This window comes from Megalops cyprinoides, chromosome 1 (assembly GCF_013368585.1).
Source record: "Megalops cyprinoides isolate fMegCyp1 chromosome 1, fMegCyp1.pri, whole genome shotgun sequence".
NCBI lineage: Eukaryota > Metazoa > Chordata > Actinopteri > Elopiformes > Megalopidae > Megalops > Megalops cyprinoides.
This window is the reverse complement of record NC_050583.1, coordinates 13,831,713-13,847,473: the sequence shown is the minus strand read 5'-3', so window position 1 is coordinate 13,847,473 and position 15,761 is coordinate 13,831,713. Positions and strand designations below refer to the sequence as shown.

At 45.8% G+C, this 15,761-nt stretch overlaps 1 protein-coding gene across 5 annotated transcripts in view; it reads right to left on the bottom strand.

The window, feature by feature from the left end:
* The window catches only part of LOC118783900 (myocardin-related transcription factor A-like), a 35,870-nt gene extending 21,486 nt beyond the window's left edge, over nt 1–14,384 (bottom strand). For 2 of the 5 annotated variants that reach the window (XM_036537837.1, XM_036537840.1), the window contains exons 1-3: nt 14,011–14,384; nt 12,435–12,482; nt 7,819–8,018 (exon numbers count right to left, since the gene is read on the bottom strand). In XM_036537837.1, the coding sequence (XP_036393730.1) occupies nt 7,819–8,018; nt 12,435–12,460 (226 nt within the window). In that variant the 5' untranslated portion in view covers nt 12,461–12,482; nt 14,011–14,384. The other 3 variants (XM_036537868.1, XM_036537859.1, XM_036537846.1) reach the window with 3 other exon arrangements.
* Between the last annotated feature and the right edge of the window lie 1,377 nt (nt 14,385–15,761).

The following is a 15,761-nucleotide window of genomic DNA, read 5'->3' as shown; positions in this document are numbered from 1 at the left end:
CCATAGAGTGGGCGGCAGAGGCTTAACAACAAAGTGTGCCTCTCTAGGCTTCATGATGGCCCACAGTGGCAGCACAGGAGGCATAGGGGAGCTGCTAACACTAAGTAATGATGCTTCATCTCAGCGACAGCAGATGTCTCAGCTGCGCAGTAGTTAGACCTGCAGTTAATGTACTGTGGGGTCCTTGCAAATTCATCCGTGGCAGAGGAGTCAACATCAGGTCGGTCGTTAAAGCTCTGCGGGGGAATTTTTATGCCGACCCCCCCAACTTGGAATTCACTGCGTAAACCGTACATCTTTTTCCCCTCTCATTTTAAATGGCTCGGTTTGTATGACAGGCAAGGTGTCTTCATTGTACTGGAATGCTTGTCTAAAATACTCAGTAAAATAACAAAAATAAAAGTAGCAAATGCAGTGAGAATAACCAGTGCAACTAACAGTGAGGTTACAGTACGTCATTAAGTTAACATACATACTGTAGCTGTTGCGGTCATTTGCTGTCCCTCTGCAGAGCAAGCAACGCACAGGACTTTTCCTGCTGTATTTTTAATGCCCCACCGTCAGCTCATCTTGTCTAGGACGGCAGGTCTACCAGAGTTAGCCAGACAAACGCGTCTCCTTCTCCCACCCGCCTCTCTCATCTCTGTGTCTCTGGGTTCGGGACTGGGGAAGTATTTTTTTTCCCCTCAATGCATTATCATTTCAGGCCCAGATGCTGCGTCTTTGCTTGGAGTTACTGTGCATGACTCCTATCAGTTGATGTACAGTAGTCTTCCCTCTCCCTCTTTGTTTCTCCTTCCTCCCTTCCCTGTGCTGACAAATACGATAATAATTAGCCGGCTGAACCACTGATGTCCTTACACCAGATCTAACATGTATGATAAACCAGTGTGTCTGCACATACCAATTATAGCAGGCAGAGGAGCAGCACAGCTCACGCCCATACACACGTCTCGTACACGTTCATGGAGGCTTACGAGAAGCTTAGGGGTAATGGGACAAAAACGGGGCCTGGTGAATCACGAGGCGACCACAATGCCACGCTCTGCAGGCGCAACGTAAAAAAAAGCCACGCTCGCCCAACGACCTGTCAAACAAACAAACGCCCGAGAAAGTCTCAGATGAAACAGACAATCCCCTCCATTCAGCATTTCTCATGCTACTGACCGCTGTGGTTCAGGATGCTGGAATAAGCATGTGTGAGATGCGTGGTGGGATGGGATTAGAAGGGGATCAGGCCTCAGAGTGAGGCACGAGGGCCTACCCTGCTCCCCTAGCCTGCCCCACTGCGCTGCTAACACAGAGAGAGAGAGGCCAGATTGGGCCCAGCTGCCTGGGGCCGGTAACATGAGGCCACCAGAGAGGGAGGGGTGGAGTGGTGCTGACAGAGGGAGGTTAGGAGGAGTTCAGCAAATGGATTTTGGGCGGCGGAGAGGAGAGGGCTTTTGCGCGCCAGAGTGCTGTTATTACCGTAATGCATTACATAACCGTCATCTGAAAATGCTTTATCCCGCAGGCCAAAAACCATCCCCATCCCATGCGCTGGCTGCAATCCCCAAACTATCATCACGATCATAGTGTGTCTGCCACACGCTATGGAGGCTGGTGGATAATTTGTTAAAACTATGGAGGGAAATAAAAAAAAAACTCCAATAACGGTTGACTGAAATTCATGTGCCTCTTTGCTGCACCAGACCCTGTTGATTTCGCCTACCTTCTAAATGATTAGTCTCCAAATCCCCCCCCCCTCCCCCCCTCCCCTCCAAGCTGTAGTCATTCTCTCTGGCTCAAGCTGACTGTCACTCACACACCCCTCCTGGCCATTCGTCACCAAGGTACGCGTCCCCTGGACATGAACATACTGGCTGAGTATAAATCTGTTAATGGCTGGCGTTCGTCTGTTGGGAAGGGCGAGGAGAACAGCACCACATCCTCTGGGATACAGAAGGAGCCGGCACACCTGGGCGAGATTATTAAAAGACCTCTTCTGTCTGCACTGCGAGAGACTGTAAGGCATCGAGACGACAAAAGGAATAGTGAGAGAGTGAGAGCAAGCAGTGGAAAGCACAAAAACCCTGCAGACATCCTGAAAATGGCAAGGTTTTATGCATGTAGTTTGTTTAATTTTACCGTTATTTGAATTCATTACTCTCTGTGGGAAGACTCATAAGAGCAAGCCAAAGGGTTCAGATTTGCTTATTTCTTGCCTCTCAGCCACCATTAGATAAACAACAGCCTGCAGATCAGGAAAATTAAGATTCTGACCTCCCATGTGCTTGCTCCTGAGCCACACCATGGTTCCATGTGCAACGACTGTAACTAAGAAATGACTGGCAGATCATTTGAATGAATATGCCAACGGCAGTGGTCCTTTTTTCTCTTTGATGTGATGGATGAGCTTCATTTGCCTGACGGGGCAGTGAATGGCGCAGATTGCTATCGCCGAGCCCACTTTTGCGCCCACTTTCCCTACCTGTCACCTGGGGATTAAGCTTGATGTAAAACACCGGCAGCAGGTACAGTTGAAAAAAAAATTACCTGCATTTCCATATTATGTGATGGGGCCAGCTGCTCAGTCCTACCACACAGGACTGAGGTGACCGTGACACATGTAATTACAAAAGGGCAGGTATAATGCCAATTGTCCATCCTTCAAAGATGGATTATAATTATGTGGAACGAAGGTGGGAAATTTTGCAGAACTAGGGGGATGCGGAGGTATCATGCCAGGCTGTGCTCCGTAATCAAACACATTGATCTGGTTACTCCATCACAATTAGATTTTGCATGACAATGTTGATCAACATGTTTTGCCCTTAAACTTCACTCTTTATCAACATGAAGGCTGGGTGAAGATATGTGTGCATGCATATCTGAGCACGCTGTACCTTTTTACAGGGCTGTGATACCTGTTGTCAAAGCCGGTTCCTACAGAACAAATGAAATGATGCAGACGTTTTTGAGCCTTCTGCATCCTTGTTCCGATAAGCGGCATCTGACAGGTAACATTATCAGCAGACAGTACAGATACTGTGTCGCCGCAGGTCATTGCCTGCTGTGACCAATGCAAATGTGCAAATGGAAGGTGTAAAATATCAGAGAATAACAGAGAGAGAGAGGTGGCTGTGGTTACAGGAAGCGTGTTTGCACGCAGCTCCACCCTGCCTCTCTGACCCCCCCCAAAAGATGTACACCACTGGCCGTCAAGACTAAACCAACTCTTCATTTATTCACAGATAACCTCCCCACACTCAAAGTTATGCAATTTGTTTCACTATCTTTTCATCTGATGGAGCTAATGCTGCATCTGTATTTCATCACCGTGTTCAGTGATGGTTTATGGCACCACAGTGTTTAAACACCACCCCACTCAGTTTGTATTGATGAACATTAAGATATCCTATATGTGAATGCTCTTCAGACGGGGCCCGGGAGGCAGCCGATGTGGGCTTTCTGCAGGGGGAGGTCCTCCAGTCTGCTTGATGGCAGGGCCCTGTGTGTGAGTGTCAGCTGCAGATACCTCAGCTCTCCATAGGGTGGCCGTGCATGCATCCGTGTGTGTGCGCAAGCTCTGTGTGTTTCTGAAGAGTCTCTGCGCATGTGTGTGCCTGTTTTTCAGCCGCGGATGGTGTGAGCCCGGTCTGTAGTGAGCCTGTGTGGGCCTGCTGAAGCCTCGGCTGGAACACTGTTAAACACCACAGCCACCCAGTTCAGAGCTTGCCTTGATTCAAGTATGCACACACATATATATGCACACACACACACGCACACACACACACACGTACACACACACACACACACACGTATGCACACCTATGCATGCTTGCACCACCATGTACACACAAGTGTATAAGCACAGGCACAGACACAGTCATTCTGTGCCTCTCCCCTTTTTGGGCCAGATTCTCCCTTTAGAAGAAGTGGGAACTGACTAGTAAGCCCTCCACTTAAACATGGTTCATTAACAGACTGCACACAAATGTATGCACACAGCTGAAGCAGAAACCTATGCTTTTCCTCCTATTCTCACAACACTGTGAATCTGTGAATGTAGATAGATGCTTTATTCATCCCCTTGGGGAAATTCATATTGTGTGTGTGTGTGTGTGTGTGTGTGTGTGTGTGTAAATAGCGGGTATTTTGAGTGCTTGAGTGCAACAGTCCACTATTTCAACGCAGGTGGTATCACTGTAAGTTAAAAATTCTGATTCTGAAAATGCAGCAACATAAATGGAGATGCTTTGGTCTCTGCATGTTCCCTCCAATTCTAAAATGCACATACAGTTCTGTTTCGTTTGGATGGTGTTGGGAATTTTTTAAGAGGCTATGATGAGTCAATTGGAGGCCTCCTCAGAGACAGCTGCAGAAACGTGTGGGTGTGTAACCCACTCGCAGCCCATTAGCTCAGCTTGTTCAAATTCCCCAGCCTTGTTCTGCTCTTTGGAACTGCTTGGTTCATCTGCAAAATTCTGCACGTTATTGTTCTAACACCATCAGGAGGAAGGCTTGAGTAAGAGGCGATGTAGATCACCGGAGTGATGTAGTGAAGGAGTGAAGGAGTCCGAGCTACCTCTCCAATGACACACAATGTATGTTTTCCACCATTTTACATGAAGTTGAACGTCTTGTTCAAAGCCAACAAAGTGCTTTAGCATCCATGATTTCAGAAAAGACACATAAAGATGGTGTCACAAACAAACAGATAAAAAATGAAAATAATATTATAACTTAAAATAACTGTTTTTGAAGACTATCAAAGAAAGACAAGACCACAACGTCAAGGCAGAAATGTTATCTGTTGATAAAAATAGCATACCAGCGGATGTCTGAGGGGGTAATTAAAAACCTTGACTGGTTTTCACATTCTGTGCCTCTCTCCTTTTTGGGCCAGATTTCCTCTTTAGAAGAAGTGGGAACTGACTCATGAGTCCTCCACTTAAACATGGTTCATTAACAGACTGCAAGGCAAAGGGGTCAGCGATGACTGGATGCTCCTTATGGCTGCACCGAGAAACCTGCTATGCCGGCTGGGCTGGGAGGAATTTCACTGCTCCCGAATATTCAAGAACCTATTCCACAAAGCAAGGGCTGAGATGGGACACACGCCCACCTGAGGGGGTAGCCCCTCGGCCTAAAGTGGGAAGGACCAGCTATGACCCTAATGTGGGACGACACCCTTTAATCTAGTCTCCCAGCCCTGTCCCTTCCCTTTGTGCAAATGCCTCATTCCGAAGAAGCCGGCAGCTGGTTCAGATGAAAGGGGGAAAAAAAAGGCACCAGTGAAGGACACACCCCACACATAAGCACTGCGGAGCCACCCCTCCCCTCCACCGCTACCTCTACTTCTACTTCTACCTCCGAGCTAAAATTCTTTCACGCTGCCCAGTACCTCTCATATATCTGTCAGAGGGTTGGGCTGAACCGCGCCACATCTGGGAGTCTTACAGCACACCACTTGTTACTGAATGCTCACCAGCCTCATCCACACATGAAGCAGCACTGGATTTCTTCAACTCTGAAAACAGAGAGTAATAATGCTGCAAACCACATTGCTTTGTTGGAAGGGATATCTGTCGGGATTCACTGCAATTACTTGCACGTGCAAAAATGAATGCTGTTAATGCCTTTGATGACACCATGATACCAAGAGATCAATGGCTATTATACTGGCACTGTGACCACAGTGTTTTTTTACCCATATAATTCATCTTGTAATTACAACAGACTCACAAAGCTTAAAACAGACCATGCAGAGCAATGCATCCCAGTGCTTGTCAACCTCACATCATTGGCCAAAGCCATCAAGGAGGTACACACTGTAAAAAAATTCACCACAGTTAAACTTACTGACAGCTTTATCTAACTCAATACAAGATCAATACAATCTGGCACCTGAACACAGAACAGGAAAATCAGACTGTACCTGAGTGAATGGCCATATCCTGCCTCCTGCAAGGATTAAAGAGAGATCTTCCTCCACATGCAAGGGCTCATATTCCAGCAAGGAAAAAAACACAGTGCATGTAAAACTGTGGCCAAAGAGCTGAAGTTCTACAATGCCAACCACCCGCACCTCACCAGGCTCTGACGCCCTGCTCCTCTGGGCTGAGGTGGCAACAGGATTGAACTGAGGTCCTTCGGCATTCGTCTGGGAGCCCCGTCCTCCTCCCTTCTTGAACTGCGCCCAACTCCTTCTTTCCCAACTCTGCGTGTCCGCGTGTGTGTGCACGTTGTGTGTTCGCCTCTCCTTACCGCTCTTGGGATAAAAATGAGCCCTAGCCTAACGTTTGACTCCTGCAACACTAATCATTCTGTCCCGCCTCTGATCCTGAGATGTTGGCAAAGGGGCTTGTTACCCCAGTACAGGGTCGGTTTTCATCTTAGTGAAGCCTTTCAAAAGAAGTTAAAGTACAGTGAAAAAAGCTGGTGCTGAAATGCATTCCAGGTCACCTCTGGCCCCTCAATACTAACAATCCCCTCCTTCTGTCTCTTTTCCTCCCTCCCTCCCTCTCTCTCTACCTCTTTCTCTCCACAGTTATGCAATCCTCTCATTCTGGTGGCCCCCCTCTCCCCTTCCCCCTGTCCCCTCCCTTCTCCTTGGTTCCCGGCTTGTAGTCCTCAAGTATCAACAGATTTTCTTATCAGCCCACTTTCTCTGACATTGTTTGAGGAGAAGCTGAGATCTCAGCATCTTTACTGAGAACCACCCCCACCTCCTTGCACTTCTGGCCCAGCATAGCTTAAACATGACCAGGCTGTGTGTATAAATATTGAAGGACTTTCCAGATAGCTCTACAGGTACATTTTCAAGATTACATAGCATGAGGAAGGGGGCTTTGGGTAAAAAAAAAAACAGAAACAATGACACATATATACATATAAACAACACATTCCTCCTTTAACCTCTGAAGTCCAGGGGCAGAATGTCAGAGTGTCTTGCCCCCACCCCCCCCCCACCCCCCCCCCCCAAGATAAGAGAGAGGTCCTGCTATAACTTGTCTGCCTCAGAATTATGGCTCGGAGGGGAGATGGAGGACAAAGGGAGGGAGGATGATGGGGACAAAGAGGGGGGGGGGGGTGGTTTTGGTCATTCATGCCACTGATTAAAGGAATTCTCTCTCTGCTGGACTTTGTCCTTATGCTCCGCATGCTCTTCAGCAATAACCAATTCTCTGCTGCTTCACTTGTCGTCTGTCCTCTTTGCTTTTCTCATGCAATCCCATTGCTCACTTCCCTCCCTCCCTCCCCAGAATTCCAAATTCCTTTCCAAACCACTGTTTGTGCTTGTCTCCATGTCCACCCTACTGACCTGCTTCATCCACAGTTTCTGAAGATCTATCTAGTCTTTTCTCTCCACTCTCAGTTCTACTGTCAAACCATGCCATTACTACCCCATGCCTCTTCACTCTCCTGCAAAGACACATTTTAAAACAATATTTCTACCCTTCTTCAACTCAGTTATTTCATGTAGTCATTCCTAGTTTTCCCCCATTTTTGTGGTTGGCAACCAAAAGACCTTTTGACATTTACTGTTCCCCACCAAGTGTTTGTAGCTTTTAGACAGTCTGCTTACCTGTTTGGATTCAGGTTAAGCAAATGTAACACCACACTGGCCAGAATATATGGCATGTTTTTTAACCAAACTATATGCTTCACAAATGGGGGGTTACTTTACAAACTGCCTCAGATTATATATGGCAGTTTTTGACAGTTGTCTTAAAGGAGTAATATTCATCATCAAGAGTTACATTCGTCATCATTATTGGTCATCATCATTATTATGAGTGGAACTGACGGATCTGAGTGACGTCAACTCACCGTTCTTCCTTTCTCTCAGAGGCAGCAGACAGGGGGCGGGCTGAAGTGACAGCTCCTGCAGCTCATTGGCCACCGCCTCACTCTGAGGGCTAGGGGCGGAGCCAGCCTTTGTGGCGGTCACCGTGCAGCTGAGGCTCGGCTCCTCCTTGCTCTGCGGCTCCAGCGTGGCCAGGGTGACAGGAGAAAGGTGACAAAAAGACCTGTGGAATGAGCAAAAGAGCAAAGGAAATGCATGAATAACCATGTTGAAAAAAATTTTATGATGACAGCAAAAACCCTTTATCAAACAGCAATTTCGAGTTCCATTACATTGCCAAAACTAAGCAAATTTGTTGTATCGTGTGTCATGGGATGCAACAGGTTCAATTGTTTAACGAAACCAAGATGACCTGGAAAGCCACTGTGAGGGGAAACAGTGACAGAACGAAATCTTTCCAGCTTAGAAGTAAAAGGGTGGGAGAAGTTGGCTATTGAGGCCAGCAGACAGCAGCAGGGGTGGGAACACTCTGCCGCAGACCAGATCTATCCGAGGTGGGGCCGCGGAGCCAATGAGAACGCCTGATCTCGGTGCCTCCAGCGGGAGGGCTGACAGGGCATGCTACAGGACGGGGGAGGCCTGCCTGCCTGCCCGATTCTGGCACATAAACGACATCGTGTTCCGTAGGCATGACGGGGAGAAATATCTTCCCCTAGGATACGCCATAGACACTTACACTGCGCCAAGCGCCGTGCCTCAACACATCTGAGCCGTACGCATGAACACACGGGTGCGAACGCAGACCTGGGGGGCCCCTGCCGCCCCACTGTGGCCCAACCCTCAGCTCTTCAGCTCGCCGGGAAAGTAGATGCAATGTGAATGCTCCATGGCAGTAAAATGCAACCCATGCACCAATGCCAGCAGGGGGTAAAAGGGACATTCGTGACACAAGCAGCACCCGAAAAAACCATTCACTCCTCACCAACACAATGATAAACGCAACTTTATTTTATGCTGTGAAATACTAAATGGTACTGTGTTGTGAGCTTTCTGAGTACGTCTCCGAGAAGGTCCGCTCCCCCTTCACCGCAGTGCATATAAATGACTGTGCAACAGAAAACTGTACTTCCCAGAGGAAGTAGGGTTTTTCTCTGACCACACTTGCTGATATTTTTGGACTGCTTTGAACTTTGAAGTACACACACTGAGGTACATGCCTGATTCGGCGTACAAAGGAAATGAGTGGCTACAATTGAGATGAATCAGGAAAAAAAGTGCATGCTCTGAATGGGATTACAGAAGCACAGCCTCCATTCCCCCTCTATATTATTTGTGGAATGCACAGATTGGGAAACCTTTCGAGTAGACGGCTGAGCACAGAGGCGAGCAGGGTCTGGTTTCCTTCCCTTGTGGCTCAAAGCTCCGATGTCGTGCTGGGACACGTCTGCAGAGGCCTGTCTCTCTTGGGCAATGTGTAACCCACAGGCACACACGCACACACATACGCACGCGCACACAAACACACACACACAAACACACAGGTGTGTGCATGCGCGTACACACATGTTCAGAGGCAGAGATGAAGTCCTCTAAAGGTGAATGACAAGAAGAACACTGTAGAAAGAAAATTCACCCCATGGGTGGGATTAAGTAAAGAAAAAGTTGAGGGAATGCATGCATTATGTTGCCAAGCATCTTTGTGCCCTCAAGGTGTTTGTGTCCATCAGGGACTATCTTCACTTAGGAAAAATCCCTTTGTACCCTAGAGCAGTGCACAACAGCTGACATTACTGGTGGACTCTCTATGCACTTCTCTAGGAGGCAGTCTTTCACACAGCTCTGACCTGATGCCACAATCTCACATGACAAGACAGTAACATGGACCGTAGCATGAGGCAACAGTTTTTTGCTTCTGGGTCACGCAGACAACAAGTGCATCTATATGCATGTGTGCTTGTCTGTGTGTGCGACGTTTTCCTTTTTTCCCTTCTGCCGTACACACTCCACAGAAAGGTGTGAGGCCATTCATTTTATCTGCAATGCTAGGTACTTCTCTATACCAAAATGATCTAGTAACTGTGATGTATGGTACTGCACTTGGCTTACCTTGTCTAGTCAGGCTGCAAGTTAACTTGTGGTAAGGCTTGAATAGTGTTATGCTCACACTCTTTGGTCTGGGAGTGTTGTTAGCCTAGTTGTTAGCCTCTGACACTGCTACTCATTCAACTTGAATGGATGCACCTCTGTTCTTTTGTGCTGGAAATCACTCCGGATAAGAGTGTCTGCTAAATGAATGAAATGAATGTAATATCTTGCAGAATTGTAGGGATAAAGTCCCATAAACCTTGTGGTGCTTGACAGATTTGGCCTGCTGTTCTGTGCGCATGCTGGCTCTAAGGCCCCACCACCCCACTGAGATTAAGGGCGTCTCTGTTCCTCCACACGCCCTGAGGGCAGTGTCCCCTGCTCATCCCCCTCCACCGCTCGTTCACCCGGGCTCTCTCTGCCTGGGCGTGGCAGCATTCTTCAGCTGCTCAGATAGCGCAGGCATTGGGACAGTGGGCGCCACCGTGAAACCAAAACATACAACCAGCGGGCTCAGGATTGTTGCGGATGTGCCAGTAGGAGGGAACAGGAGCATTAGTGACCCTGTAGAAACAGTCCTCTCAATTCTGGGTAAACCGCTCTCGATTACTGAAGAATCCGGGACACACATCCCACCTTTGTGTTAGTCGTTACTCCTGTAATAACAAATTCAGTATACTCCAAGAAAAAAACTACTAGTGTGCTGATCCGGAGATCACCATGCAAGCCCATAATCAGAAATTGTCAACAACCTTTACAGTGACCGAAATTGAAGGACTACTGCCTAAGAGATCAACATAGCAACATACCAGCATACTAAAATGCCAAGCAATCAACATAACAGCATTAACAGAAAATTGTGAATTATGGTTCAAAAATGATAAAGTGTAAAATATCCTTCCTCATCCTCAAACATCTTACATCTGTTCAAAACCTGCATAGTTAGTCTACTGGTGTAAAGTTACGCAGCATTTATTTTGTTATACAACTTTAAACGGCCTTGAATGAAGCTGCTGTTAAAAAAGCAATGCTCATTGCACCTCCTGTACTCTCAGATTGTCTGATTATTTCACTGCATGCTCTATCACTCAAGTCACAGCAGGGAACTGAGAAAAAAAAAACTGAAATGGGTGGAGGAGGTACATTTTAATTTCCCTTCCTCAAACCGATGACCTAATCACTGAATCCTTCTGCATCCCCACTGGGGGTAGGAATTAAGCAGCCGGGCAAACGAAACTAGCTCTTTCCACTGAAAAAGAGGTTGGAAGAGCTGTACCCCATGAGCTCATGAGCTGTAGCCCTCTGGGAGAAATAGCAGTTGCACCCAACTGGCATGCTGTGTCGGCCGCTGACAGGGCAGATGGCCACGGTGTATTGCCACAATTCAGAGGAAGTGCGTGTGTCACTGGGACTCGGAAACAATGTCACAGCGCAATGGAAACGGATCATGGAGCCACAGTGAAGTGGTCTAATCTGCACCAGGTGGTCTGAACCCCAACAATAGCACATACACAACAAGCCCTGGAATTCACTTCGCTCAAAAATAACATTGGGACATAGAACAATGCAAGCTGTGAAACTGATTATTGGATGCCTGTTCCGACATCTACTTACATTACAGAATGTGGAGTGTTGTACTAACTTGTATTGCATTGTGCTGATGTAACGCAAGGATGAAAGGCAATAAAGTCTCTGGCATTTTTTTCAGTCTGCACATTCATACATGTCTGTGCAGATCAGCCGAGAACACTACCCCTGGATATATGTTTCAATCTTCTACCTGAGGTACTTGTGACAGGCAAATTAGATTGGGGAAAAAAGGTTTGGTTCAATGAATGATTTATGCTCAGCTTGAATGGATACATTTCTGTTCTTCTGTGCTGGAAGTCACCCTGGATAAGAGTGTCTGCTAAATGAATGTAATGTAATGTAACTAACAGAGTTACCCTGGGATCAGGGTAAAAACATAAACACTAAAAACAGACAGCATGCCGGCTATGCTCACAGACACGTAGACATCATATGCTGTTGGATGCTATGATTTTTGAAAATCACTATCAAGTGCACTGTTAGTTAACACACATCATACTGCAGAATCAAGGAAGTCAGGGGTCTTGTGACAGTGAGTTTTGAAATAGGGCAATTGCGGTGTGTGTCACCACCTCAGGAATCAGCAAAGAATATGGAGCCACTGGCTTCTCACGCAGGCCTAAATGGTTATCAAAGCACTTACCACAACTTTGGGACACATAAAACACCTGGCTATTTCTTTTCTGTTACTGCGCTTACATTGTTTGTGCTGGACCTGTGACATCACACAGCTTTATGTGTTGTGTTAGAGCAAGGTACAGTACCAGTGTGCCTTAAGGAAAGATAAAGACAGATAAAAAATACAAATTTTGAAAATATATTCTAAAAAGGAGGAGCGAAAAATGCAGATACAATGAGCAACATGCAAGTGCAGCAAAACTAAAACATGGGAATGCCAGCGGAGGAATGACAGCGGGAAATTGACAGGATTGAGAAGCACAGAAACAGAACCTGGTTACTGTACCTGGAAAAGGTCCCTGGCGTTTTCATTTTTGCAGGAAAACAATGTTCACTGAAAGGCGGAGAAAAGTCAGGTATTAAAACATCAACAGGATACAGCTATACAGTCAATGACCACAAAACCCCACACACAGATCATGCAATGTACAAAACTAAAAATGTGTTAAAATGTGTAATGTGTCTCAGTTTTTACATGTCATTTAATAATGAACACAAAGCACTTACTAGTATATGCTGGGAACATATGACAATGTATGTCATCGGAAACTCTTAGCAAGCATTGACCACATCTCTCAGAGTTGAGAACACATTCTAGTGTAACAAATAAAATAAAATGAAACTACAATGATGTTCAACACCTGCTCAGGTGACTCACTGGCAAACAAACTGGCCATGGGCTCTTCCTAAATCCCAGTATATAATGCAGTTTTTTCGATATCAATTTATATACATATCACAGTGGTCCACATTCATATTTTGGCATGTCAAAGTGACAGAAAGCTATGCAGTAAAAATTAATATGTCTATTTAAAACATTAATTACTTTCACTGCTAACAAATAATAAATCTACTTTAAGAGTGGTTTACCTTACTGTAGGCACGGCAGTAAACATTATAAGAGTAAGATTTGTGTAAATTGCAGGCTGGTCAATGGTTTAATCTGTTTGTGTATCTGAGTACATATGAATTGCAAGTCATGTTTTATAAACACTAAGTTAATAAAAATGCCAAGAGAATGCTTTTACACATAAGACACAAAGTTACTCATTTCGAACTCTTGCTTAGCAACATCATATTACGTTCGTTGTGTATCTAGTGGTAACATACAGATTAATCATTATTTTCACACTTCGAGCAAACCCTGACTAAATGAAGTATTAAGGTAAACAAGTGCTGTGTGTTTCCTCATTTCGATTGGGGAACATGGTTGACACCATGAATTATTCCCAGTATCAGTTCCACTATTCATTTCTGAGATAACTCTTGTTCTTGTTCTTGTTCTCTTAGTTCTTGTCTCTCCTAAGTTCTTGTAGCAGCGGGTGACAGTTACACTATTCCAAGAAAGATGTCTTTCTTCGTAATCAGTGTTAGCTTCATCTGGGTTTGACTGCACCCAACTAGCCACAGTAGCGACTGGACGTCTTTCATCTTGGCTGTGTTAATTGCATTGTATGATAGACGTTGTCATCTTGTGTAACTGGCTTTCCTTCCAGTTGTAATTGATCGTTAAACCCTGAATTACGGCGGTCGAATCAAAGTAGCCCTCCTCAGTGACACAATGCAGATAAGGAAGGAGACTCCATCTCAACCGGGGCTCAACGCAAATCGCCAGGTAGACTGTTAGCTTTGTAATGAATCCGGCACAGACATGACCCGCTCGCCTTTTCTGTCACGATCAACACGAGTTCAGCGCCAAACGTTAACACAAAGAGCAAACTGTGCCAGCTTTAGCTAGCAGGCTAGCTAACATAGCTACATAGCTACTTCATCGATAGCTCACCCCTATCTCGGGTAGCTGGCTAGCATGTTCCAGTTTGTCTATCTCCCATCCACCTTGTTACCTATGACAGCAGACTCACCTGAACACCTTGGCGAACAGTGACAGTGGTTAGCTACTTTCGATACATTGCTCCACGTCTGTGCATCTCAGCATTTGCTAGGCTTTCTTTTGTAACCAATTCCACCTCCACGCAGATTGTCTGTTACAGTAGCTGGCGTTTGTTAGCTAGCGCACTACAATTATATGATGGTCCCTTCACCGGCGTCTCAACAACATGCACGTTACCGACAACTGTCTGACTACCTAGCAAGCTTTATTCTTCAAATACTGAAATTGTTTTCAGGTGTGCTGACACTGCTGTGTATGACTAAAGAGGACATGTACTTCTGAACTAATACTGTGAATGATCGTAACGTTTACAGCTGATGAGAGCACTTCACCCCCCAGACCGGGCCAGAATTCCCTTCCGATTGTCAAAAACTTATGCCGGAAAACCCTCCCAATCCCAGATACCGTCTGTTCCAACCAATGACGTCTGTAACACAGGACTGGCAACACTAGCTTTCGGTGGTGGGCAGGGGGGCGTTCCTGACCCAAAAAGGTCTCTCCCGTTTGGCATCACTTAAAGGCTTGCTACCAGTAGAAAACTGATTTAACTATTGCCCGACACTCCATCACAGTCGTATAAAACTCATGTACTACTAAGGTTTTATTTAGCACAACATGATAACCTATCACAACCAGCTGCATTATATTGCACTAGGTTCATTCAATCGGACTATTCTGACTGGTCGTACGGTGAACACCGGTGTGCAGACCTCAATGACTTTGGAAGCTTTAACGTTTGTTGCTCCCGAATGACCAATTGCAATTCAATCGCAACATGTAAAAATGTAATTATTATTATTATCTTAAATGCTCTTGCCATTACTTCACATGCCATTTTCATCTCCCAATATGGAAAATTAATGACATCAAGAATTTCAATCAATCAGTTTTCTATATATTGCAATTAAATTATAAGTAATCAAAACTCCGTTCACGATATAAACCGTTCATATGTATCAGTAATTAATTCTGGACACTTTTGCGTGTTTGTGACCTGTGGTGTTTGAGTTACTGTAATTGCTTATGGGATGGCAAGGAGCTGTACAATCAAGGGATCTAAGGAGCTGCAGGAACAGAGCAGCCAGCCTCGGAGATGGTGGAGTTGCATGTGAAAACTCTGCAGAGCCGAGGGTGGAGCCTGAGGTGGTGAGAGAACGTGCAGATCACACGGGCCACCCCAGCAGATATACTAGAGATGCAGTGTGGGCCCAGCGGTGATGAAGAATTATAATTCAGGATATCAAGATTGTAGGGGCTGCAGTGTAGCATAGTGGTAAAGGAGCAGGACTCGTAATCGAAAGGTTGCTGGTTCGATTTCCTGCTGGGGCACTGCTGCTGTACCCTCGGGCAAGGTGCTTACCCCACATTTGTCTCAGTAAATATCCAGCTGTATAAATGGATATGTGAAACTGTAACCTATGTAAGTCACTCTGGATAAGAGCGTCTGCCAAATGACAATATAATGTAATGATGTAAATGTGTGTCACTTCCCATAGATCAGAGTGTGATTTATGAGTATGTAGTGTGAGAGTCTTAGTGATAAAGGGGAACACTCTAGTGCTGACAGTGCTGTGTGGGTAAGTTGTGTCACCTGCCTGAAGGTGGTGCACACAATCCAGCAGATGACATGGGTAGAGTGTTAGCCAGTTCCTAGAAAGAATGCAGCCAGGTGGGTTTGTTCCATCAATGTCAAAAGGCATTATGGATTAATATGTGCTTACT